Here is a 26,334-nt window from a genome sequence, read left to right on the forward strand (position 1 = left end):
GGCTCTGTGCAAGCAAGATATGAAGTAAAGGCAGAGTTTTTATCAGGTGGTTGCTGCCTAGCCGAACACTGAAGCTTTGTGCTAACACGCACACAAAGCCCCTCCCTGGGGAAAGACTGGAATGCTAATTGGTTGTAGGCATTTAAAGAAATCTTCATCCAATCATAAGATGATCATTAAGCTAACAGAGCAGAAATTTTAGTGGCCACATACAACAACAACAAAAATAAAGACCTTATAGAACTAGTTCAGAAAAGTCTTAAATAAACCAGCCAGCAAACAACAATAACAAACAGTAAAGCAACAACAAACCCTGGAGAGAGGGAAAAATCTGATTTCCAGAGCTGATACATCATATTATCTAAAATGCCCAGTTTTCTATAAAAATTATGAGACATGTAAAGAAAAAGAAAGTATGGCTCATAATGGGGGAAAAAAGCAGTCAGTAGAAATACCTCTGAGGAAGCCTAACCTTTGGACTTACTAGACAAAGACTTTAAATCAGCTATTATGAATATGTACAAAGCATTAAATAAAACTGTGTTTAAAGATTGAAAGGAGAGTATAACAATGAGAAAAGATATATAAAGAGTTAGAAATTATGCAAAGGAACCAAATAGAAATTGTGGAGCTGAGAATTACAGTAACTGAGATGAAAAATTCACTAAAAGAGATCAATAGCAGGCAGAAAAAAGAATCAACAAACTTGGAAGATAGGCCAACTGAGATTATCCAATCTGGGAAACAGGAAGAAATGAGTGAAGAAAAATGAGCAGAATATATGCACCTGTAGAACACCATCAAACATACCAACATACACAAATTCAAAGTACCAGAAAGAGAGGAGAGAAAGGTACAGAAAGAATATTTAAAGAAATAACATTCAAAATATCCCAATTTTGATGCCAAGTATTAATTTATACATTGAAGACACTCCATAAATTCCAAGTAGGATAAACTCAAAAGATCTATATTTAGACACATCATAAATTGTCAGAAAGGAAAGTCAAAGGAAGAATCTTGAAAGCAACAAAAACAACTCATCACTTAAAATGTATCTTCAATAAGACTAACAGTTAATATTTCATTAAAAATAGAAGTGGGGCACCTGGGTGGCTCAGTTGGATGGGCATCTGTGTTTGGCTCAGGTCATGATTCCAGAGTCCTGGGATTGAGCTCTGCAACAGGATCCTTGCTCAGTGGAGAGTCTGCTTATCCGTCTGCCTCTGCCCCTACACACCTCCTTATGCTCTCCCGCTCATGCTCTCTCTCTCTAATAAAGAAATATATTCTTTTAAAAAAAAACATAGAAGTAAGAAGGCAGTGGTATGAAATATTCAAAGTTCTGAAAGGCTATCAACCAAGAATTTTATAGCCAGCAAAGCTATTCTTTGATAATGAAGAAATTAAGACACTCTGAGACATATAAAACTAAAAGAACTTATAATTAGCAGACCTGTCCTATAAGAAACACTAAAGGGAGTTCTTCATGCTAAAATAAGACAGTAACTCAAGAAATAAAGGAGGTGAATGATAATAAGGAAACAGAAATGGTAAGGATGGGAAGAGACAATGCACATCAAACCCCAAGCCAGTGCCTGGGACCTAGAAAGCGCACAGTGTAATCATTGTAGCTAACATTAATTACATGGAGTTCACTGTGTACCAGGCATGGACACAACCTAACCTCACATAATTCCACAAAGAAGGTACAATTACTGTCCCCATTTCATAGATGAAGATGAAGGAACTGAGGAACAGAGGTGTTAAGGAATGATCATGGCAGTGCTGGGGCCCAGCTGGCTCCACAGCGTGTTCTCTTAACTGCTACACTTAATCTCAACCTCCTGATATTTCTGGTCAGAATCAGCTCTCACTTTTTCTTATATCGATCTCAATAGGACTCCAAGACTTTATTTTCAGTCTTCCATTTAGATATCACTACAAGACATAGATATTTTGAACCTCATGATTATAGCATGGCGTGAATGAGCTAGGGTGATGGCAGCAGTCAGATCCGTTTTCCCACTAGCTGGAGGCAGGAATGGGATGGTCATTGGGTTACCCACATGTCCACCCACTTAGTGCTCATCAAGCTCAGTGAGATGTCACACCTTTCCTGTGCAGAGACAGCATCCTGAGGCATGTGCCCCCCTCCTGATCTGTGCAGAGGGCTCACAAGTCCAAGAGAGGCCTTCATTTTTCATGCTCTTTCGGTTTTGGTTCCAGGCTCTGGAAAGTGATTTTGTCAGTGCCAACCTTCACCACTGGATCGACCTCATCTTTGGGTACAAGCAGCAGGGGTCAGCTGCAGTGGAGTCTGTTAATACCTTCCACCCCTACTTCTATGGTGACAAAGTGGATCTCAGCAGCATCAGTGACCCCTTGATCAGGAGCACCGTCCTGGGGTTTGTCAGCAACTTTGGACAGGTGCCCAAACAGGTACAGCATCTATGTTCTGGGTCTTGCTTTCTCAAGAGTGTGTGCATTGTGAGCTTGGGAGTGACTGAAGACATTTTCTCCTGGAGAGGACCAAGAGAGGACTGGGGAGGGGAAATGGTCTTCCTACACCTCTCAACATCAAGGATTACTCCTCTGTTACCATCTGATGTTGATGAAGATGATGATGTCGTTAATGATAATGGTGAGGACTACATTCCCCTGTGGGATATGTGATGGACACTATAGTAAATCCATAGGATTTAATTGTCTAAATTGTCTAAATTTAATTGTCTAAATGCTGCACAGTTGCCGTGCAGAGCCAAGGAATGGAGCCATCAAGTGCTCGAAAGTGACTGAAATATGACGGGCCCTCCACAAATGTTAGTTACTAGTATGATTCCCTCATTGAATCCCCGCCTAAGCTCTGGGAATAAGGATTATTCTTTTACAGATCAGGAAGCTGAGGCTCAGGGAGGTTGAATACATAACTTGCCCACAATTATACTTCAGCAGATGCCAGAGGTAGAGCTCTACCCCCACCTGGCTGGTCCCACAGCCTCTGCCATGTCACCAGCAGTGGGAGAGTATCTAAGTTCTTCCTCCAGGGCACCTGGTGAAGTTTCTGGGGTCCCATATTGGCCTTTTGCTCCACTGGCTCCATCCCACATCAGGATAATCATGTAGTGCTATGAGGCTGTGCGTTCATGGGCATGTCCTAGTGAATAGTGGGCAAGAGGAGTGCTTAGTTAGCTGATCCCAGCCTGGTTAGCCCTCAAACTTCAGTTCAGCATGGAAAAGTACTATTCCTAAGGATATCCATTTGGGCTACTAGCATGGCCCCATGGGCTGGGGTCTCAGCCTGGGTGCTCAGGAGCCATGCTGTGAAATGAGTGCATAAGCCCAGCCAATTCCAGGGCCATCTTGGGCAAAGGCCTATCCCATGTGTAACCATGAGGCTTGCAAAGGCTCATCTTATAGTGCAAAATTAGTAATGTCTTTTCTGCCTGGTCTTGCATACCACGCTGCAGGTTTGCTCTGCTCCCAGGGGAGGGCAATGTGAGAAGTGCCTAAGGGTGACTTGGAGAATGAACAGTGCATCTAAAATGTGGATTTGGCCAAGGAACACTTCGTAGGAAGGAGGGAATTTCAGGAAAGAAGCTTGGGTAGCCTAATGGTTTCATTATTTTTTTTTAAGAAATGAAATAATCCAGATAAAGCAATTAAATCAAAATAGTAGTCGCCCCCAACCAATTGTTTCCTGGGTTGTGTCATTGTCCTTGTCCAAAAGCAAAAGATATTTTCACATCCATATGCTCAGAGAGTGCACACAATTTTAGATTCTGATTTCATTTAGTGATGTAGCCTATGAGCTTTTACAAAGATATTTCTAAGTAATTATCAGAATTAGACTTCTTGTAGTGGTCCCAACTAGAGGCAGGATTAAAATACTTCAAGGACCGTGCACTTGCCATCAATGGGTTCTGTGTGCTGAGGCTGTGACGGGCCTTTGGCCTGTGGTGCTTTAGTCATCCTGCTTGCCAGGAGGGACAGTCTTTATTTAATGCTCAGTTAAAAGTCCCCGTTCTGATTTCAGTTTGCATTGATCACTCACCCAGCTTTACTAGGTAGACCAGCATCTGATCGAGGCCTATCACTGAGCCTAGGCTGCTGTGAGAAGCCCCCTCCACACCACCAGCTGCTTGCTGAGCCTTGCCTCTGCCCCTGTGCCCAGCTGGGGTCAGCTCCCACCCCTCCGTTGTGGTACCCAGTGGATGTTTCCATCGAGGAGCAGAAGCATGGGCCCGATGACTGGAAAACACGGCCTCGTTGCGGAGGGGAAGGTGGCGAGGTGGCCTCGGTTGCCCTCTGTGGCAGCAGCAAGATTCTGCCAGCAGCATGGCCTTGCACTTCACGTGTTGCCTGGTTATGCAAAAAGTTTGGCCTTAGGGACATTTTGACAGCAGAGATCAAGAAAAATGAAATTTAAAAAGGCCACTAATGGGGGTTGCCTGTGCTCTTCGGAATGTTTGAATGGATGCCATTAAAGAGTTCTGTGTTGCTGCCCAGACGGATGCTCCTGCAGAGAGTTTGTAAGGGAAAGAAGAAGAAGAAGAAGAAGAAAATATATATATATATGAGAGAAATAGCTCAAGCAAATGAAGAGAGACATGTGATCTCGAGAGGAAAGGGGGTCATTCTGAGCCCATGATAGGAGAGGCCGCTCTGCCAGGGACCAGGGCTCCTTAGGGAGGTCCTCCTGCTCCCAGGCAGGGTGGGGAAGATGACAGTTGGCGGCCAGGAGGGCTCTTTCTGCCAGTGCAACGCTAGGAGCTGCAGGAAGTGGCTGCCCCTCTCTGAGCCCCAGGCCCCTCATCTGCGACCTCCGAGGGCTGATCCAGAGAGTTCTGTTCATGCTCATCTCAGTTAGGAGCAAGCCCAGCTCAGGCAGCACTCAGAGCAGAGCGGCCACGCCGCTTACATGGGGCCGCCGCTGCCGCCGCCGCCTCTGGCCATCTGTCCCTAATGACTTGTGTGGTCTGCGTCTGTCCTCTGTCTCTCCAGCTCTTTACAAAACCCCACCCAGCCAGGACCGCTGCGGGCAAGCCTTCACCTGGAAAGGATGCCACCCTGCCTGGGAGCCTGCCCAGCCACCCGCAGCCCTTCTTCTACAACCTGCAGGCACTGAAGCCCTCCCAGGTCACGGTCAAAGGTGACTACCTGGTCTTGCTTTGTTTGGCGCCCTGCCCCAGAGTTGTCCCTTCAGTGACTGTTGTTCCTTTGGAGGTTCATGGGGCACAGACCCTTCAGGATCTTGGGGTCTGACTTGAGATGGCTGTGTCTCTAGTCACAAAAGGGATCTGGGGAGGTCTGCTCCAGAAATGTCCAGAACCATCTCTGTTAGATCCTGACAGACTTACCTATCTGTCTGTCTGAGACACACATTCCTCCTTCATGTATCTCTTTCGTGCACAGGCGCTCACACAGACACACACACACACACACACACACACACACACACACACACACACCTCTTTCTCCCTCTCTCTCTCTTTCCTGCACACATACACCCCTCCTCACCTCCAAAGCCAAGCGAGGAATTCCCAGATTCCCCAAGGGAGGGTTGCAGCCTCTGCTTCTTGGTACTCGTATTCATGGTTGCTCCCGAGCCCCCGGGTGCACCTGCAGCCTTTAGGCAGGATCATCTGTCCTGGGCAAATGGCCCAGTGGGAGTTCCAGCTTCCTAGAGACATGGTGTGTGTGAAGTTCGATGTCTGCGCCACCTGAGGGCTGCTTGGCTTTGGGGAACTGGCACTACATGGGGCAACATTCTGAACTTGTATAAGGACTATAAGGTCGGGTTTGTTGGGGTTTTGTGATGTGTCTTTTTTTTCCCTTCAAATCCAAGAACAAGGTCTTTGGCATACCCCGCCCCACTAGATAAGGTGTCTGGGAGGGGCAGGAAAGCCAGAGCCCCCAAGGCTCCTGTGGCTTTGTGCCATCACCCAGCCTCAGCCACTGCTCCCCTGGCCTCAGCCCTTAGAGACACTGAAGACCTGCATGGCCACATGTGAGCCTCATGTATGTGTGAAAGCAGGGGACTTACTGAGGCCCAGGGCACCTAGCTTGGGACCAGAGTCTAACATGAGTGAGGCCCTCGAGTGACGTGCCCTGGCCAGCCAGCGGCGTCTACCCAGGCTGGTGTTTTGCCAAGTCTGGGTCACCTGCCACAGCTCCTCTCTGGGCCCAGTGATAGCGGGTCTTGTCTTTCGGTGTGTAAGCTCCACCATACTAACTGGGGGGTAGATATGTACCTTTTCTCTCTAGGCTCCGAATCCCCCAAAGGAGCCATTGGCCACATCGTCCCCACCGAGAAGAGCATCCTGGCTGTGGAGAGGAACAAGGTGCTGCTGCCTCCTCTCGGGAACAGGACCTTCAGCTGGGGCTTTGACGACTTCAGCTGCTGCCTGGGGAACTACGGCTCTGACAAGGTGGGCGGGCGTGGGGTACGGGCGCGGGCTCAGGGTCTCAGCCTCCATCTGCTGGGGCAGAGGCGGTTAGGAGACGGGCCGGTCCAAAGCAGGCACAGCTGCCCACACCCCACCACCTCCATGTGGCTGTGCCCCCTGCCTGGGAGGGAAAAGTGTTGTATGGCTGGGCTCAGGGCCCTTGGGGCCAAGCCTCCAGCCTGGGTTCCAAGGAGTGGAGCTTGCAAGTTCTCAGTGCACACTGACACCTCAGAGCAGTCTCTGTCACCACCTGGTCACTCAGCTGCATGGAGGCCGTTCAGACTCTCACTCAGCCTGGGTGGGAAGTCAGGGTTCCTCCGGCCCCAGTCGTGGCTCCAAGTCAAAGGACAGTCACTGGGCTTTCAGCTGGTGCCAGAAGCCAACCATCTGGCTAGTCTTCCTCCACCCTTACACCGGCCCATCCAGCGAGCTCACTTCTTGCTGTGGCCCTGGCAGCCTCCCAGGCTCCTTGCCTCCCCGCTCTCCCCTCCCACCGTAATTCCCACCCACCGATCACATGCATGAACTCCCTGCCCTCCAAGCCCTCTGTCCCCACCCCCAGACTTCCCTACCACTTCATGAGGCAGCCTGAAACCAGTTCCAGATGTCAGTCCCTCCTGAAAGCTGTCCCTGACCACCTCAGGCTGTTGTTGGCCTCCCCACTCCCTAGAGTATGAGCTCCCTGGGGACAGGCTTGAACTGCCTGGATTTTGTCACCAGAGCCAACCTCCCAAACAAATGACGTGCCCCACCCAGTTCCCGTGGCACACAGGGCAGCAGTATCCAGACCTGCCTTTATCTCTCTGTCACCCTGTGCAGGCTCCCAGCCTTGTGCTGGCCAGGGCACCAGTGCTCATCCCACTTGTATCTTCTAGATCCTAATGACGTTCGAGAACCTGGCTGCCTGGGGTCGCTGTCTGTGTACCGTGTGCCCAGCCCCCACCACGATCATCACCTCTGGGACCAGTGCTGTGGTGTGTGTGTGGGAGCTCAGTATAGCCAAAGGCCGTCCAAGAAGCTTGCACCTCAGGAAGGTATGGTGCCTCAGGCGGGGATGGTGCCGGGGTGCCGGTGGTGAGTGCATGGTCTGGTGTGGGCCAACTCCCTGAGCACCGAGAGCCCTGCCTCACTCAGGAGCAGAAAACACAGTGAGGCCCTGGGGGGTGTCACACAGCTCTGTGCCACGAGAGAGCCACGGTTTCATGCCCGTGGGGGACCTGACAAGCCCGCAGGGCAGGTACCCCCATGGAGACCCATGCCTCTGGAAGAGATGCCACTTGCATGTGCCTCAGAGCCAGGGAAACCAGATTCCTTGTGCTAGAGAATGTTTTTGACCATATGCCAGGGACATGCTTGTGCCCACAGCCTCGTTTTGCCTTCACAATAGCCCTGTAAAGTAGGTACTGTTATCATCCAGACTTCACTCTTGGGGGGGGGGGGTGAAAAAAAGCAGGTGCAAGGAAGTTAAGGGACTCGTCCTAGAGGCAGGAATGGAGAGGCTGTTTCAGAACAGAAATGGTTGTGCAGGAAGAGAGCAGAAGCAGGGCCGAGTGGACGCCTTCGGGTCCTGCTTCCAGAATGAGCGCTGCTCTACTAAGAAGCCGAGTGTCCTTACTGTTTACTTAACGACCCCGTACGTTCATCTTACTCCTGTAAAGCACACACAGTTATGCCCACTTTCTCAGGAGGACACTGAAGCTCAGAGAGAGCAAGTTTGCACTTTCATCTCGGTCGATCTAACTTGAAACCCACGCTTCCTGCTTGTGCACCCTTGAACTTGACTGAGTATAAGAGTATGACTCAACTCTAAAAGGCAACTTATGTTTCTATCTGTCTTGTAGTTAGCCATAGAGACCCTAGATAACAAGAAACCCAAAAGAATCAGACAAAACTCACCATGGGCCAGATTTCCTAAACTAAACGTTTCACAGGAACTGATCCTGGGTTCCTCTGGATGCTTTTGCAGCCCCACCCAACACATGGCCGGTGCACGGTGGGCTCTCAGTGAATGTGAAGAGAAGTCAGTGTTGAGGGGGCTGATGAACCCTGCAGGGGCAGTGGTACCTGCTGGAGGGGTTGGGGGGGGCAGCAATGTGGGCCAAGTGCAGGCTGCCTTCACCAGACTCTCCAAGGTGGTCCTCCAAAGCCAACCTCGGAGCGCCCTGCTTTTTCATGTTTTCATAGCATTTTGGGTTTCCCAGCTCTTTCCATGAATTGCAGTCAGGGGGCTGGGTTCTAATTCCAGACCTAAATAAAGAGCCCGTGCATTCCTCTGTGGAGCATTCCCCTGGCCAAGGCACCACTGTGGGGACAGCCAGAGATCCAGCCTGAGGGCAGAACTGTCCATGGCAAGTCAGGGAAGGGGGCTCCCCTTGCTGCTCCGAGGTCCCTTTTAGAAATGAAGATGAACTGTAAAAGCCGCGGTATCGACAGCATAAAAATGTCATTCATCTTCCTCTCCTAGTTATAAATCAATAGGGAAAGGGACAGAGAATCCCACCCGCTCTTATCTCCTAGGTGAACTAGAACACTTTCTCATTTACCTGTAGGGGCTGACATGGCCTTGGGGATCCTCCCAAGACCCCCAGCTGCTCAGTGAAGGGATCTGTCCCTGACTTGTTGACAAAACCATCATTAAATAATTTCATAAACTGTTTTTTAAGCGTTTTTTAAAGATTCTACAACACTAAAGACAAATCTCAAATTCACTTCAAAGTCGAGCAGTTCTCTCTAATCCCTCTAAAAGTTTTCATTGTTGCTCCTGCCCTCCCCAGATATACATATTTATACCATTCTGATCATTGTGCAGATATGTTTATTCCATCTTCGCCCAGCCTATCCAATTGGTTCTGCTTTTCCACAGTCTCTATAATTTACATTTCAATTTTCCATATTATTCCATTTCCACAAAATTACATCTCAGTTGTTTTGTTATGTCTAGCGCACCACAGTTTAATAAACCATTTCTTCTGAAACTAGACAATTACATTACTCCCACATTTTAACTATTTTAAAGAGTGCTGTGGAAAACAACTTATACAGATTGCTGTTTGCTTCTGATTAATTGTTTCCTTAAAATAAATTTCAAGAAGTAGAATTACCAAGCAGGGACATAGTGCTTTATCTCCAGTGATCCCGTAGCTTTTCGGTGCCACCAATGACTCCGCGTGCCTGTCTTGCCACAGGTGTCCAGCATGAGCAATTATTTCTCAACGATTTTATTTTACTTATTTTGTGCTGCTTTAGTTAGGTATAATGATATTGTGCAGTTATTTTAATTGGCCGCGGAGACAGGTACAGCTGTAGTCCCCTCCCCACCCTGCCCCTTTATTCTGGTTTCACTTCCTGTGGTCTCTGTTACCTGCCAGTCAGCCGTGACCTGGAAGCAGATGCTCCTCCTTCTGACTCATTGTTAGGAGGTTAGTAGTAGGGTAACACCGTGTCATGGTGCCTGTGTCATTCCCCTCATGTCATCTTATCCACTCACATCAGCACAGGAAGGGGGAGTACAGGGTCTGATAAGATTTTTCAAGAGAGAGAGGCCACATTTGCATAACTTTTATTACAGTATATTGTTATAACTATCCGGTTTTATTATTAGTTATTGCTCTTCATCTGTTGCTGTGCCTAATCCATAAGTTAAATTTTTTCATAGGTATGTATGTATAGGAAAACAAAAACACAGCAGACATAGGGCTCAGCATCTGCTGAGGGGGACTACTGTTTTCTGAGAAAACAAAAGAGCCAGTAGGGAACACATTTAAATCTGCTGCCCTCTTCACTGATTTCCCTAGCCTTTCCCAACAGCAGTGGCTGAGTGCCTGAAGTGGGAGACAGTAAGCCTGATGTGGGTGGGCCATGTCTGCACGCAGGCTGGTCCCCCTTACTCTTGGGTGCCTTCCCTCAGAAAGCAGCAGACTTGGCTCCATTAATGGACAGCACGCACGTGGGCCCCTGGGCTCAGAGCTTCTCCTTCTGAATCCCCTGCCCTGACTCCAGAATCCCCCGGCTTACAAGCTTTGGAGTCACCATGTCCCCTGCGGTCAGAACTTAGTCATCAGAGCTCCAGGCAAAGCCTCTGCTTTTCTCTTCATTTAGACAGCTTCCAGTTTCCTAAGATGACCCAGTCCCTCTTCTGTGGGTCACAACCAGAACCTTGCCAGCACAAGCTGCTTAGTGCCACATTAGGACCTATTAGAAACAAACAGGGATCCTTGGCAGAACTTTTAATTGCAGTGTCCAGGCAAAGTGACAGTTTTGAATAATGAAGCTCAGCCTCATTGACCCAAATGAGCGAGCAGTCATCTGTCCTGAGGGTGGAGGTTTACCGCTAGGTAAGCCAGGGTAATCACCTTTCAGAATGCCACCTCTGCACTTCTCTGACTGATTCCAGAGGACGGCAGCACAGGAGCACGCAGGAGCTCTCAGATCAGGCTTACCTGGCAGCTTCTGGGACGGTTGTGATGGAAACCACACTGTTGCCAGCAGCAGTGGGCCTGGGGGCGTCGGGTCACCCCAGCTCCTCTGCCATGCATCCCCGGGGAGCAAGGGCTCTGCCCTTATCTGGATAGGTGAGCGTCTATAAGCCAGCCCAGAAGCAGCACAGGCCAACCTGAGGGCCAGGACCAAGTTGCCAAGTGGCCAGACGTGCTATGAACCCAGACCCATCACACATGAAAAGTGACATGTTTTTTCACTGTGACCTGACCTCCCTGCCTTCTTCCCATTTTAGCAGGCAGATGCACTTTGTTTCTGAGGCTCCCTTGGTGTGATGCTCAAACTTGAGCATGGAAGAACATTTCCTGGAAGACTTATGAGAACCCAAGTTTTGGGGCCCCAACCCCAGAGTTTCTGATTCAGTAGGTCTTAGATAGAGCCCAAGAATTTGTATTTCTAATATCTGGGTACATGCACCTGGTTGGAAGGCCATATTTTGCAAATCAGTGTCATTTCATATGACTGACATATGTCCTTTCATATGACATGACAGATGCAAGACAAGTGCAGGTGAGCACACAGCAAGAGGGTGCTACTGGCCTGTGTTTCACTTATGACAAAAGGACTGCAGATCCTGGCTGGGCCTCAGCACCCAGAGATGAATGGGACTGAGCTGAGAGGCCAGCATGGACACACGCACATGCACACTCACACAGGCAGGAGTACACAAACCATAGACCTTGGAATCACAGAATCACCCTGAATCTCTGTTTCCCCCTCTGGGACCCAACAGTGAAAGGGAGGGCTGGATATCTCCACAAGTAGCTGGATTGAAGGTCCCTCTCATACCTGTGGGTCTGCCTCTTGTCCCCAGGCCTTGTATGGACACACCCAGGCTGTCACATGCCTGGCAGCGTCGGTCACCTTCAGCGTCCTGGTCAGTGGCTCCCAAGACTGCACCTGCATCCTGTGGGACCTGGACCACCTCACCCACGTGGCTCGCCTGCCCACCCACCGAGAGGGCATCTCTGCTCTCGCCATCAGTGATGTCTCGGTACGGACCTGTCTCCTTGATGTCCGGGAGCCTGCCTCGCAGCGTGGTGTAGTGCCCCAAGGGAAAACCCGGGGACAAAGAGAGGCTGACCCCCCAAGAATGTGGAGAGGCTCCCGGATGTGTGGAGTATTCTTTACTCAGGCAAAGTGGAGCCCTCAACATGTGCAGCATCTCAGGCTAGATTTTTTTTTTCCGTTTTTATTTTTCTCCCTCAGGGGGATGGGGGTTGTGGGTCGTGCGGGTGGTGGGAAGTGTCTGTTCTTGCACAGGCATGAAGTTGGCTTTGGTAAGAGATCTGCTCGGCTTGACTAATTCAGCTCAGTGACAGCAAACCCGTGTTAATTCAGCAGGTGCTTCTAGTCTCCGTAGCAGGAAGTGCTTCTGCTTTGTCCCTCCAAGCTGGCTGCCATAGATGAGCCTGTCAGGAACATGTGTGTGTGTGTGAGAGAGAAATATTTACCTAAACCTCAGTGTGGAGTTTCTCACAGACTGGTATCCCCATTTTAGGGCATGGGGTTCCCTAAGAATTCAAAGCCTCTGCATCTACTCACAGAAACACCCGGATCAGTGCATGGACAGAATGAGCGAGGGGATAATAGAAGGAGGGGGAGATGATCGAGAAGGCTCCTGGTACCAATTTTAGTCAAAAATGATCTCCATGTAGGCCTGATCCAGGATGAATGTTGCATGGGCAGATAGAGGATGGATGGATGGATGGATGAATAGGTATGGGAGTGGATGCATGTTGGGTGAATTAGTGGGCAGATATGTAGATGGGCAGATAGAGCGTGGGTGTGTGAATGGATAGATGGGTGGATAATGAGTGAATGGATGAATTGGGGGATGTTTAAGGAAGGGAACCAAACCCTGATCTGAGAAAGCGTAAAACCCGTAAATAATGCCTTCTGTCCTTAGAGAAGACTTAACATCAGGACAACAACTTGTTGACTTCAACTTGTCCTGCTGGGCCCGGTGCTGGGTACTGGACAGAGATATATCAGATATGGTCATTGGCCTCAAGAAGACTCTATATCAAAGAATTCAGGAAAGGACATGATGGACCCCAGTCCAGGGAGCTATGGAGGGGCACTGAGTTCCCTACATCCCTTTGGTGGTTAGGGAAAGGCTCAAAGGCATGGCTCCAGCTGGTTTATGAGGTTTCGGTAACAGTGACCACCACATCATTGGCTGTAACATAGACAAGGACTTAAGAAGAAAACTCTCAGCATAAACATTACAGGAGATTAAATGGGGACATTTTTCCTCAGAAATTCCCTTCAGAGGGACACTGTCCAATTTTATGATCCGTATACAATCATCCAAACCTCTTTCCTCACCCTCCACCAGTATATGCTGATTTTCTTCATAGATACAGGGCTGGCCAGCCAGGTCCCATGTCCAGAGCCAGGGGCAGACTCCAAGCTAGGTCTTCTATGCTAGCCAGTATATGGTCAGTGAGAGGGCTCTGGGAGGAGCCCAGAGGGTGAGCCAGCCAGCTTGTGTCAAGGAAAGCAGTATCCAAACATGTGATTGCAATAGGAAAATCACCAGGAATCTGCAGTGTGTGAAAACACAGCAGATCTAAGAGCCATTTGGGAAGAAGTGGGTGTCTTAGAAGGTATTGGATTACATTGGTTAGTCTTCAGAAGAGAGCAGGATAACAGTGCTTCGGTGTATAAACTCTGGCAGAGCAAGGGGCAGCTGGGCAGGCAGTGACCCCAGCATGGAGTAAAGCCAACTCTCACGGTTGCAGGGCACCATTGTCTCTTGTGCGGGAGCCCACTTGTCTCTATGGAATGTCAATGGACACCCCCTGGCCAGCATCACCACTGCCTGGGGCCCTGAAGGAGCCATAACCTGCTGCTGCGTGCTGGAGGGGCCAGCATGGGACACAAACCATGTCATCATCACTGGGAGTCAAGACGGCATGGTTCGGGTAGGTGTGTCTTGGGCAGAATGAAAGCATGGTACAAGAAAGTGTTTTTCTCTGTTTTGCTCACTTCCTCCAAGAGTCTAAATGTATAGGCTGCATTTGAAACCACGAGCCATGCCAGACCAGGTCTCCATAGCAAGTGAGGACAAGGGTAAGGCCCACTCCTAGCAAAAAGTAAATAAATAAATTCATATATATAGCATTTTATATACACATATACTTATGTAATGAAACACGTAATGTCACAAGATGTGAGAGCTGAATGGTCAAATGCACAAGAACATAGCCTAGTGCTGAAAAGAAATATTTGGGCCATCCATTCACACACTTGGCCATCCATCCACCCACTAATTCTGTTCTTCACCCACTAGTCCATCCAGCTGTTTATGTCTATACCTATTCATCCATCCATCCACCCTTCCATCCGTCTTTCCATCTACCCATCCATTCCTCCATCTACCTATCCATCTGTCCAATAATACAACTACCTACCTACCCAACTATTTATCTCTCTGCCATTTCTTCTTTCTTTCTTTCCTTCCTTCCTTCCTTCCTCCCTCCCTCCCCCGCCTCCATCCCTCCCTTCCTTCCTTTGTTCTTATGTCTCTATCCAATGATCTTTCCTTCTATATATACATCCGTTTACCCATGAATCCATCTATCCACCCACATGTCTGTTCATCTATCCGTGTATCCATCCGCTAATTCTGGCTCTGTGCCGAAATCTTCATACAAGCCATAGGGGACACACAAATCAATGGTAATAGACCCTTACCTTCAAGACGCTCATATCCTAGAAGAGAAGACAAACAGAAAATACCTGTATGCAGCCCATGCTATGACCAGGATAATCAAAGAGTGTCATGGATCCTCTGAGGCAGGCCATGGCGAGGGAGAGCCCCAAGAAACCAGAAAGAGAAGGAAACAGAAACACTGAGGTGTGAGGATTAGCACAGGAAGAACAAGGTAATTTTTCTGAGAGTGACAGGAAAGATGAAGGAATAAGTAAATATAAGGAATAATTCAGAGGCTTCCTCAAGAAACTGTCAATTGAATCCCACAGTTTATGAAAGGAAATGTCAACTGAATGCTACAAGGTATTCAGGAAAAGGCCCATTGAATTCTACAATGGTTCTGAAAGCTTCCTGTGTGCCAGCAAGAGACAAAACTGAGGAAGGCCCCTCTAGAAGCCATGTCTGTGGGCTCTCAGGGGTACATGGTCTCGGCAGAGAGCAGGGTGTCTTGGGCTAGCCAGAACATGAGGAAGCCAGTGAGGTCTGGGCTTGGTGGGGCGTGATCCATGCTGTGGGTCAGTCAGAGGAGCCCGGGCTGTCTGAGCAGCAGGTGCATTTCTTCCACAGAACCCCAAATCGTGAGTGGGTGTCTTTCACACACTCGGCCCTCATTCATCCAGGATGGTCATGGAGCTCCTGGGATGGCCCGGGGCGGTGTTAGGCCTAGTGTGGAACTCACAGAAGCATTAAAGGAGGCTTGTCCTTGTCCTTTGGCTACAGAACTTCCAGATTTTGCTAGTGAGAAGCCCTACGTGGTCAGCCTGAGGACACTCACAGGAGGGCTTGGGACCAAGAGCAAGACACAGAGGATGGGGAGGCCTAGCTGCTGAGTGGTGAGGGAGGCCTCCAGGGATGGCAGCCGTGGGATGAGAGGGCATTAGCTGAGTAAAATGGCAACCAGCTCGCTTCTGAGTCTCATCCCTACAGCTGAGGTCAAGGTCAGAGGTCCTGTCACAAGAGTGCGGAGTGAACCCACCAAGGGGCAGCTGTGCTTGGCTGAAGCCTAAGTAATTTCTCCCAGAGAATACATTAGTCCTGGAGGTGAAAAGGGCCATGCTCCTGCCCCTTCCCTCAGAGACTCCCTCAGAGTCCCTTGGATGAGAGGCACACACCTGCAGACAGGATCATTTCTCCAGCCAGAAAGATGTTCTTTTTGTCTCTTTTCTGGGCAGATTTGGAGGACCGAGGACATGAAGACATCTGTTCCCGGGCTGGCAGCCCCAGAGGAGCCCTCAACTCCACCTCCAAGCCCTAGAGGTACCTGCCTGGCTGAGGGCGTGGGACATGCTTGCCTTGCTCAGTCTTCCCTGTCCTCTCTCTCCCATCCTGTAGCACAGTCAGGCCTACGAGCCCAGGGAAGCCATCAAGTCTCTCTGGATGTTGCCAGGTTGGGGGGACAGGGCCATTAATTGCAAGCTGCTGGTGGGATGTGAAGCATCGTGGAGAAGTCCTGTTGCATCCTGGTCCCATCATGCAGGGACCAGTGAGCTCTGCGCTGCTCCTCAGACATGAGAGCAGTGGAGATGGTGACTGTCAGGAGCCCGTGAGCTTCAGAGTGGGGAGAGTAGGGGACACACCTTGCAGAGCTCAGTTAGATGTTCTCCATCTGCCTGCATGACCCTTCAATCCCAAACTTACCAGCCCAGGGTCTGGGTCCAAACACCTACTTGCCTAGACAGCCAGGCTACAGACAGGAGCAAGAAGGGGACAGGGATGGGCCTTGCCATATGCCTAGGGAGAGGAAGTGGTTCCATAGTGCCCTAGCGTGCCTTGTGGATCCTGGCTTAACCCACCCAACCCCATAGCAAGCCCTTCAAAGTGGGTCTTGGTGCCCTCTGCATAAATATCACCCAGAAGCCTTATTAAAAATGTAGATCCACCTTAAACTCCAGAAAACGATGGGTATTGTTAGATTTCCTTATCCAACAGATCCCCAAGTAAATGGGGTGTGCACCGAAGTAAGAGAGCAACTTTTCTGGAGCCCTCTTTGGGTTGTGGCAGATGGGACGGAGGTAGGGCAATCTGCTCTCTCTCTCTTGCTATCACGGCCACTTGGTACCACCACCAGTCTGGCCGCCATTACAGAACTCGGAGGGAGAGGACTGGCCAGGCTTACCATGGTGCACACTTGCCATACATTCTCTTATTTGTCACAGCAATCATGTAAGGTCGATTTTGCTATGACACCTCTGTGTAGGATAAGGAAATTGAAGCACAGGGAGGCTTAGTAACTTGCCCAAAGTTATATGACTACTACTCTTCAGACTCAACCAAACTCAGACTAACTTCACACCGCCAGACTAACCTCGGCTGCAAATCCTGCCACACATCACCAACGACAAAACCATCCCCTGACCACAGGCACAAAGATTACCATCGAAGCCATCACCTCCTTCTCTTCTACCCCAGCTATCCCCATGGCCCCCACCATCAGCTCCTCCAATGCAGCAAACCTTTCTCAGCTCTGTATTCATCGAAGATTTTGGCACAGAACTGAGACATCTTTCTTGGTGTCCATGACGAAAGGAAACATGTTACCATGAAGGGATTCTCCTGTCATCCTGAGTCCCTCTGTTTAGCTCTGCATCCCAGGACCCATGATCTTTCATGCAAGAGAATTTTCCAGAGTTCTGAGGGCTGTCTTCTGAAAAGAGTAGGCATTTTCAGTTAGTTCATTTCTGGGATGTACTCCACACCTTCTTGAACCATTAGTCATCCATTTATGGTTTTTTTCTTCACACAAGAATACACAGACATCTCATCAGCCCTTACAAGGTCCCAGGCTCTGCACTGGGAATCCTTTCCTTCAAAGTAAGGCCATCCGGGAACACTTGTCAATAATCTGGGCTCCCCAGACCAGAGACCTCACGAGGATCTACAACCACATTCACTTCATTGTTCCTAGTATCTCAAGGGTCCTTTGGGACTCTAAGGAATCAGCCCATCTCAGCTTAAAAAGGAAGATGTGTGGGGCCGGTGCCTTTTAAGAAACTAACAGCACTTCCTTGGAGAACAGGGGCCAAATGTCCTCCCCACTGCCACGCAGGTGGAAGAGAGCTAGCACAGGATCCTTATTCTCTGCCCGTGAACAAGTGCATGGTACACCTGCCCGAGGGCATGCTAGTTCAGGCTCGGGCACTACTGGAGCTATGGAGGCCCAGTGAGGAAAGATCCACTCCCCCGACCCAGCCACCCAGGCCCAGTGAGGAAAAGGTAGATAAATGGATTCCTGAACAGAATGCTGGGTGAATGGAAGGACAGATGAACAAAGAGCACCTCAGAGACTTTCTACTGGTTCTTGAAGTGCCAGCATATTCATGGATGTCTACTCAGGATCAGCAGTTGTGTTGAGATTGTGCTCATTGGGAATGGGGTCCAGAGCAATGGGAAGTGAAATAAAAAGCAGGAGACAAGGCTCTGGATCTGGCACTATCCCCAGTAGCTTCTCCGTCCCTCAGTTTCCCCTGCCCCATCAGCTGGAGATGCTCCTACACCCTAGTAGGGAGTAGAATAATAATAAAGAATGAGAAAAATGAGAGCAGAAAAATAATAGGACATAGACAAGAATCTACTCAACAAAATGCAGGTCATCCTTGCAATTTTCACATGCTTGTAAGAGCCTTCCTGACTCGTATACCAGCTGATGACATTAGGGAACTCACAAGACAGTTTCGGGCTGCCAAGACCCACCCCCGCCCCGACACAGCCACCCAGGCCCAGGCCCACATCTTTCCCTGCCATTTGTCCTGCCCTGCCTGAGGTCACCGCTGTCAAATAGAATTATGTGCCAGGGCTGTGATCACAGTTCAAGGGAGGATTCAGGTGAAATGACTTGAGGGCACTGACACATTGTTGAAAACCAGGCGAGCCACGGTATGGAGCTAGAACGTCCACATGCAGGCTTACAAACGTAAGCCAGTAGAAGTCTTGCTGTTCTCAAAACATCGCTTGAAACGGTTTTGCTGGAAAGTGACAGTTCTGGGTGTGCACAGATATTGGCACACGTGTCCTGTTGGTGTGGATATCGCTGCATCCCTTAGATGCTGTAAGGGGCAAGAGAGGGGATCTTTGAAGACATTAAAGATGCTGCATTTGTGTCCAGATGTAATCTAATTTCTGCCTGGGATTCATTTATTTGTCATTTGAAGCGAGGATCAACCCCGGGGAGCACAATTCATTTTAGGAATCACCCTGTAGATTTTGACTTAGTCTGGCACATAAAAATTGCTAGAGGAGGGGTTGTTGTCTGGACTTCTGCACAAACACAAAAGGCACATGCATTTCCCAGGGCCTGGGAAGAGGCCCCCTAGGCCCAGCTGGGGCAGCGGCAGCAGCGTCTTCCCGCCCGGCCTCCGAGGGGCCTCGCGGGGATGGACGCAGCTGATGTCTCTCCACCTCACCCCTCCATGCTGAAGGAATTACTGTCTGTCCCCAAATGCAGTCATGAAAATGAGTGAAGTAACAATCATCGAGTTATATTTTTTGAAAAAACGTTCTCAGCATTTAATTATTGGTTGTGGCGTGAGAGGATTTAGATAAGTTGATAATGCCGACTTTATGTAATTTATTTTTACTAGGCAATTACGGGCTGCATTACATCCTGGCAGCAAGGTATTGTGGGGCATCTTATTAAGCATAAAGCCAGTAAACACTGATGAACAATTTTGCTGAACTAGGCATGCAATTTAGAAAGCAATAATACACAAATCCAATTTGGTACACAATGGATACCGCGGCCCGTCAGCACATGTAACTATCACAGGCTGCAAATTAAATTGGGACGGCCCTTTTTGCAACAGCACAGGCCAAGATTAAATATATTTTCCCCCTCAATTTAACAAGTTGCTGACCACAAATATAAATACGTGTTTATGTGTTTGTGGCCCCGCATGTGGACACACACGTGCCTGTGTGTGAGGCCACTCAGGGTTTCGGGTGACCCTCTTGCCGTGATCCCCACAGGTCACAGGTGGGAGAAGAATCTTGCCCTGTGTCGAGAGCTGGATGTCAGCCTTGCATTGACCGGGAAGCCCAGCAAGACCAGCCCTGCGGTGACAGCTCTGGCGGTGTCCAGGTAACCAAGGCCTGGCTTCTTCAGGCCTCCAGCAGGGGGCTCCAGAAAAGCCCCTTGGCTCTAGGCTCCGGTTCCCAGGCCCTGGGAGGTGGCCTCCGTACCATAGGAATCGGGGAGGGCCCCCAAGGCACAAGGCAAACGAGGTGCCCGGGTAGGGCCCTAGGACATTTTTTTAACACACGCATGTTCTTGCTCGCTCTCTCTCAAATATCCCTGAACTCATAAAGAAACCGTAAAGGTAAAAGTATATGGCTTTGTAGTTTCCTGCCGTAGAAGGACTTTTTTCCTGAGGCCCACTACCGATTATAACATTTGGTGTGGTGATGATCCTACATCATTGAAAAAAGAAAATGCCCTTGGAAAGCTCCAAGCCAATGTAGAATGGCCAAGTGTCAGACACTACCCTTGATAGACATTATTTTATTCTTGCCAGTTACCCCATGGCAGTAAGGGGTGCTTACCGTCATTAATCCATCCCACACAGCAGGAAGTGTAGCCTCAGGAGGCCATGGGCCTTTGTGAACTGCTTCCCTTCTTCCCTCACTGCCCTGGAGTGGTGGCTCGGGGTCCATGGTGGTGGGAAGCACTCAGTTCTAGAAGCCAGACTGAAGTGAGGTGGGCCAGGGGAGACCATGGGCAAAGGGACGGAGAGTGCAGAGCCCTAACTCTTTGCTGGAAAACTTGCCATTTGTTTGTTTGGGGGAACCAGCTGTGTCTTCACAGGATAACAGGCACACCTGGAGATGCTGGAGAGAAAAGTCTGGGCTTCACCCTGCCTCTTGGAGCCTGGACATCATGGAGTGTCCCCCCCCAAAGTCACGAGGGAGGCTACAACTAGCGTAGTTCAAAAGTCCCCCTCCCCCACAGTCAAAACTTTCTCCTGTTCTCCCAGCATCCCCACCCCTGCCTCAGGTGGAGGCCAGGTGCATGTCCCATGGGGTCCTGGACTGAACCACCTGTGTCGCAGTCTCCTGAGTGTTGGCTGGGATAAGTGGGACTCACAGGCTTGCCTCTAACACTCCTATCTATTCATTCTCTTCCCAAGAAACCAGACCAAACTCCTGGTCGGCGATGAGAAGGGGAGAATATTCTGCTGGTCTGCAGAAGGGTAGGAAGAAAGAGACGGCGGAGGTCTGGCCCAGCGGCGTGTGTCCTGCGAGACAGCAGCACCCCATGAATGCAGGCTGACTCAGTCCCTGGGGTGCAGGGAAGTCTCCCCCAAGGAAGGGGCTGCTGGCCCTCAGAGCTGCACACCCTGAACTTCTCCACGGCCTGTGGGACTTTGGCCTTGGATTGTCCAAGGATGCGCTCTACAAAAAGGAGTCGTGCCTGGGAGCCTGTGAGCAGTGATCTGGAAACCGTGACTCGCTCACAAGCTGCCCACAAACTCATGAGACTCACCTTTTCAAAGGGCTAATAGGGTCACTTCCTGGAAACTAATGGGAATACTGGATTGTCTTTATTTTATTAAAACAACTATTTTCCAGAAGCAAGAGGGCTTATGAATATAAAATCACCCCCCTTTTCCACTCAGATGTTTCCTCCCAGACCTAGAAATGTAGGAAGGCCTCAGGGATGCACAACCCGCCCGGAGTTTTCTCAGGCCCTCCTGTCTCCCTCCATGGAACCTGGCTCTCTTGCAGGCTTGCCTGCTGGACAGGAGCTCATGGGGAGCGAGGGGCCATGTTCAGGAGGCCTACTTCTGTGACACGGAGGAAGGGGTGCTTCTGAGGTCCATTGGGCCCCTCCCTGGGTGAGAAGGGCCCGTGTCTGACCCCAGGGCCAAGGATCACACTGCCTCCAGCGGCACTCTTCGCAGACAGCCCATTTGCAATCCCCTCATCAGTCTGGGGCTGCACCGGAGGACTATAAATTGAAGAGCAGAGAGCACCACTCCCCAGGAAGGCAAGAAGCAGGGTCATAAATATCAAGGCTGGGGCTGCTGTCATGTTTCAAAACACCATTCATCACATTTTCCCAGGGCTGAAAGGTCTGCTGGCCCAAAGGCTGTCTTGGGCTCATTGACTTGACAAACACATCCTGAACCGATGCCTTTTGCTTCCCCAGATCACTGGGAAAGGAGGGGGGATGGTGTCAGGCCTTATTGTTGGAGTCTTGGGACTAAGATGTCTGTGCAGACAAATGTGACTTGAGGAGGACCGCTGAAGAGACGGACGCCCTGTGCCCTAGGTAGGCCCCAGGTGATACTGTGGCTCTTGCAGTTGGCTCAGGCTGCCAGGATACAGTGTCGCAGGCTGGGTGGCTTAAACAGAAAGGCTTTGCACAGTTCTGGAGCTGGGAAGTTTAAGATCAGGGTGTCGGCCCGGTTGGTTTCTTCTGGGGCGTCTCTCCCCACCTTGTAGATGGTTGTCTGCGTCTTCACATGGATCTCCTCCTGTGTCTGTGTCCTAACCTCCTCTTCTTATAAATATACCAGTCATGTTGGATTTTTAAGGTCCATCCTCATGATCTCATGTTACCTTAATTACCTCCTTAAAGATGTTATTTCCAAAAACTGTCACATTCTGAGGTCCTTGGGATCAGGACTTTAGCCGATGAACTTGGCCAGGATGCAGTTCAGCCCAGAAGGAGGCGGCCCTGGAACAAAGCTTGGGAGGGCAGCTGTGAGTCAGCCGTGTGCGGGTGGAGAGCGAGACGTTGCCGGAAGAGAAGACCGCGCCGGCAAAGGCACAGGGCAGGCCAGGCCAGAGCTAGAAAGAGCCAGCCGGCAGAGCGAGAAGACCACGCGGAAGCTAGGAGCAGGAGGGGCTGTCACCTCAGGCAGCCTAAGTCCTTTCCCCTGCATCCCCACTTCCTGCCAACAGCAGCCTCAGTTTCTCTGTCTATAAAATGGGGCTACCTAACGACTTGTCATGGGGTTCAAGTCGTATCTGTCTATTTTACAGAGGGCTGAAGAGGACAACAGGTGGCCTGTCCTGACATGATGTAGTCTTTCAATAGATCACTGATTCAGTCACTCACCTGTATCTTCTCCTGCTGAGCCAAGCCCCATGCCACGGTCCTGGGGACAGAGAACATTCTGCCTGTTCCCAGAGAGGTTCCCTGCCTGGGCTGGGGAGAGGCATGGAGAGAGCATGACGGGAAGTATGCTGTGCGCCCAGAGGTCTCTCAGGCTGGAGCAGGGATGTTCACGCAGGAGACCATTGCTTCAGGAACATCCTGGAATGCAAGCCCACCTCTCAGGTTCTGGGTCCCTCCCAGAGCAGAAGCCCACGTCCGCATGTTTAACAGTTTCCCAGGCCGTGCTGATGTGGGGCCTAGAGTGCCCACTTGGAGACATTCTGGAGCAGACAGAGACAGGACCCGGCAGGGGTGGAGGCCTTTGCCCCCTGCTGCCTACGCTGCCATCTCAAGACAAGTGCTGGTGGGCTTCCCTGACCTCTGAGGTCAGGGACCCCCGTGTTCCACTGCTTTCACTGGCTCAGCCAGAGACAGTGGGCATGCCCAGTGCTCGCCCAGTTGAGCTCATCCCCATGACAACTACTTAATAACTGTGAGGCCAGGGGCACCTGGCGGGCACAGTCGGTTGAGCGTCTGACTCCTGGTTTTGGCTCAGGTCATGATCTCGGGGTCCTGAGGTTGAGCCCCCCTCGGCTCTGCGCTCAGCAGGGAGTCTGCTAGAGATTCTCTCTCCCTCTCCCTCTGCCTCTGCTCCTGCTCACACATGTGAGGCTTTCTCTCTCTCTCTTTAAAAATAAACAAATAAATCTTTAAAAAAAAAAAAAAAAAGGAAAAAACTGTGAGACCAACGCCCACCTTCCCAACCCCACCACTGCGAAGACAGAGAGCTCCCACACTCCCATCCTGGGAAAGTCTCAGCTCTGCTCGCTATTCCAGATAAATGCTCCTTTCCCACCCATTTATCACAGTAATGCTCACCCTGACCTTTGGTTTTCCATCTCCGCTGAGAGCCCAGGGAAGGGAATTCAGAGCAATGGACCTTCCTCTCACGGCAGACAGGATGGCAGGGCTTTCAGTCCAGTCTGCAAAAGTGAAGATCAGGATGTGCATTTGAGTCAATGCTTTGGGAGACAGCTTTACCCACCGTGGGTCCCAGCAAGGCTTGAGCCGTGCCCAGCTCTCGATCTGGACAGGCTTAGGCTCACCTGGGACATACTTACCCTAAAAACTCTTCATTGCTTATCGGAAGTTCAAATTCAACCGCTTGTATTTGTATTGATTAAGTCCCAGTGCCCTGCTCCCTGGACCTCCAAGAGGCAAGGAAGGATGGTGGCCGGCCCAACGACCCTACACGCCCATAGTGCTCAGTGCGTGGTGATGGATTGCTTTTGTGGATTGCTAGAACCCAGTGGAGGGACTGCCAGGGGTTCTTTGTGCCACCAATCATGTTTCCTCTGTCTCTCACTCTTGGTGGGTATACCCTGACCTTCCAGTTTTGTCCCTGTGTGTGCTGCAGTCCACGTGGGACAGAAGCTACCTCCCCCAGGCTCTGCCAGCAGCTGGGAGCCAAGCCCTGAGCACCCAGTCTCGGGGCTGCCGAGAACTCAGAGATTGGATTTGGCCACATCAGCATGCAGCCGAGCAGGGCACATGTGGGGAGGAACAGACTCTTCATATGAAAATCCTGATGAAATTTATTTAGCATAAAATCAAATCTCTCTAAGCCAAAATCAGTTTTGCTTTAGTAAGTTCTGGGTCCATGTCACATGTGCAGATCCAGGGCGTGTGTGTGTGTGTGTGGGTGCTCACACAACTGAGTTGTTTCCATTTTATTCTTAACGGCTGTTGCCAGTAGCACCTTCATAGTCCTCTTAGTTAACAGGATTCTCCAAATTATCTCCTTCCCCCAAATCCTTGAAAGCTCAGAGAACACTGTGAGGTCCAGGGCAGAGCTCTCTGTCTGCCCACAAAGCGGCTGATACAGACACCTCTAGCCCAGGACCCACTACTGCCACCTGCCAGAAATGATCACGTTACACCCCGCACCCTGCCGTGACTCCAGGTGCCCCGGGCCCAGCGGCCCTACTCCTCACTCAGGCAGCAGGTGGTGATGCGATCTCACTGACGGCAGAGTGATGGCTTAACTATCCTTCCAAGCAGCTGCTCCTTTCTTCCTTCCATCCATCTATCCTTCCTTCCTTCCTTCATTTACATTAACTACCCACTCAAGCAGCTGCACATTCATTCATTCATTCATTCATTCACTAGCATTGCCCAAGGGACCACTGAGTGTCTGTTCCAAGCCAGGCTGGAGCCTGACAGAGAGGCCGAGCCTGGACACGGATGCCTGAATCTTAAGCCCTAAGAGCCTGTGCCATCAGGGGTCACACAGCCCCTCTAATTCTGCTGTTTTACAGGTGAGGGAAACCAGGGCCCAGAAAAGGGAAGGGAGGTAACTAAGGTCATGGAGCAGGTCAGGCAGGTCAGTGGCAGAACCTGGTCAGGGCTCTGGATGAGATCACCACCCCTGCAATACCACACGGCCTCATGTTCTTTGGTGGGTGTGGGGGGGGCGGTGGCACAGGCAGATGGAGGTCTAGCCTGCTGCCAGGCCCTGGAGCCTCAGCCCCTGCCTTACTCTCCAGTGCCTGGGTTTCTGGGACCCTACCTCACCTCACAACAAAACATGGAGAATGAAGAGTGGATATAAATGCTTCTGGAAGAATAAAAAAGAAAAATGGGTTGAATACTTTGTATGGGAAGAGACCACCTTGGATACCTCTTACAACAAGGAACTCACTGCCTCAAAAAGTAGCACTCTGAGACCTGGGAGTTGATCCTCCTACTTGGAGCACAAGTCACGGGAGGTTCCTGCACTGGGCAGCCCAGACCCCCAGAGTCTGGGGAACAGAGGCTGTGATGTTGCCCCTTTGGACTGGGCATGGCTCTTGGCTCTGTGCCCCTCAGCCCTGGTTGTCCTTCTTTCCTGGGGTTCTGTAAGTCAGAGGGAAAATTCCCCACCTCACAGGCTTCTGGAAAATTCAAAGAGATCCTGTGTGTAAGCTTCTGCCACAGAGCAGGGGCTCAGGAAAGGCTTATTATTGTCATGCTAATTATATGGTTTCTCACACAGGGCCCGATAAGAGAATAATACTTTCCTTTTCTTCTCTCTCCTTTTCAGGTCATCATCCCCTTATTCAAACGCTTCCAGAATTTTTCTCATTCCCAACCACCTTCACAATTTCTCTAGGCCGTCTGTATCAACCACAACGATCTTAATGTTGTCTTTAACTTTATGTGTTCTGTGAATTTTAACCTCTAAGCATTAATGTCTGTGAAATCACAGGTTTGAGACACAGTTCCTATTTTTTCTAAGTACATAAAAATAAAAGGGAATACAACTCTTCCTCATGTCCCCCTACAACCACCCAGTCCGGGGTCTCCTAGATACAACACCAAAAGTGAAATCCACTAAGGAAAAGTAGGTAGATTGGATCTTGTTCAAGATATTCTGTTCTTTGAAAAACACTATAAACAAAATAAAAGACAAACCACAGATGGAAAAAATATTTGCAAATCACATATCTGACCCAGGACTTGTAACCAGATGATACCTTAAAGCTCCCAAAATTCAATGAAAAGAAAATAACCCTGTTAAAAAAAAATACAAA

The 26,334-nt window shown here is 49.9% G+C and overlaps 1 protein-coding gene across 3 annotated transcripts in view; it reads left to right on the forward strand.

The window, feature by feature from the left end:
* The window catches only part of WDFY4 (WDFY family member 4), a 266,523-nt gene extending 245,293 nt beyond the window's left edge, over positions 1-21,230 (forward strand). For 2 of the 3 annotated variants that reach the window (XM_032313624.1, XM_032313625.1), the window contains exons 54-62: positions 2,230-2,442; positions 5,005-5,152; positions 6,247-6,431; positions 7,325-7,483; positions 11,761-11,940; positions 13,694-13,876; positions 15,840-15,924; positions 19,630-19,741; positions 20,787-21,230. In XM_032313624.1, coding sequence (XP_032169515.1) covers positions 2,230-2,442; positions 5,005-5,152; positions 6,247-6,431; positions 7,325-7,483; positions 11,761-11,940; positions 13,694-13,876; positions 15,840-15,924; positions 19,630-19,741; positions 20,787-20,853 — 1,332 coding nt within the window. In that variant the 3' untranslated portion in view covers positions 20,854-21,230. The remainder of the gene's footprint in view (positions 1-2,229; positions 2,443-5,004; positions 5,153-6,246; positions 6,432-7,324; positions 7,484-11,760; positions 11,941-13,693; positions 13,877-15,839; positions 15,925-19,629; positions 19,742-20,786) is intronic. The other variant, XM_032313626.1, reaches the window with a different exon arrangement.
* Positions 21,231-26,334: the final 5,104 nt, after the last annotated feature.

This window comes from Mustela erminea, chromosome 14 (assembly GCF_009829155.1).
Source record: "Mustela erminea isolate mMusErm1 chromosome 14, mMusErm1.Pri, whole genome shotgun sequence".
NCBI lineage: Eukaryota > Metazoa > Chordata > Mammalia > Carnivora > Mustelidae > Mustela > Mustela erminea.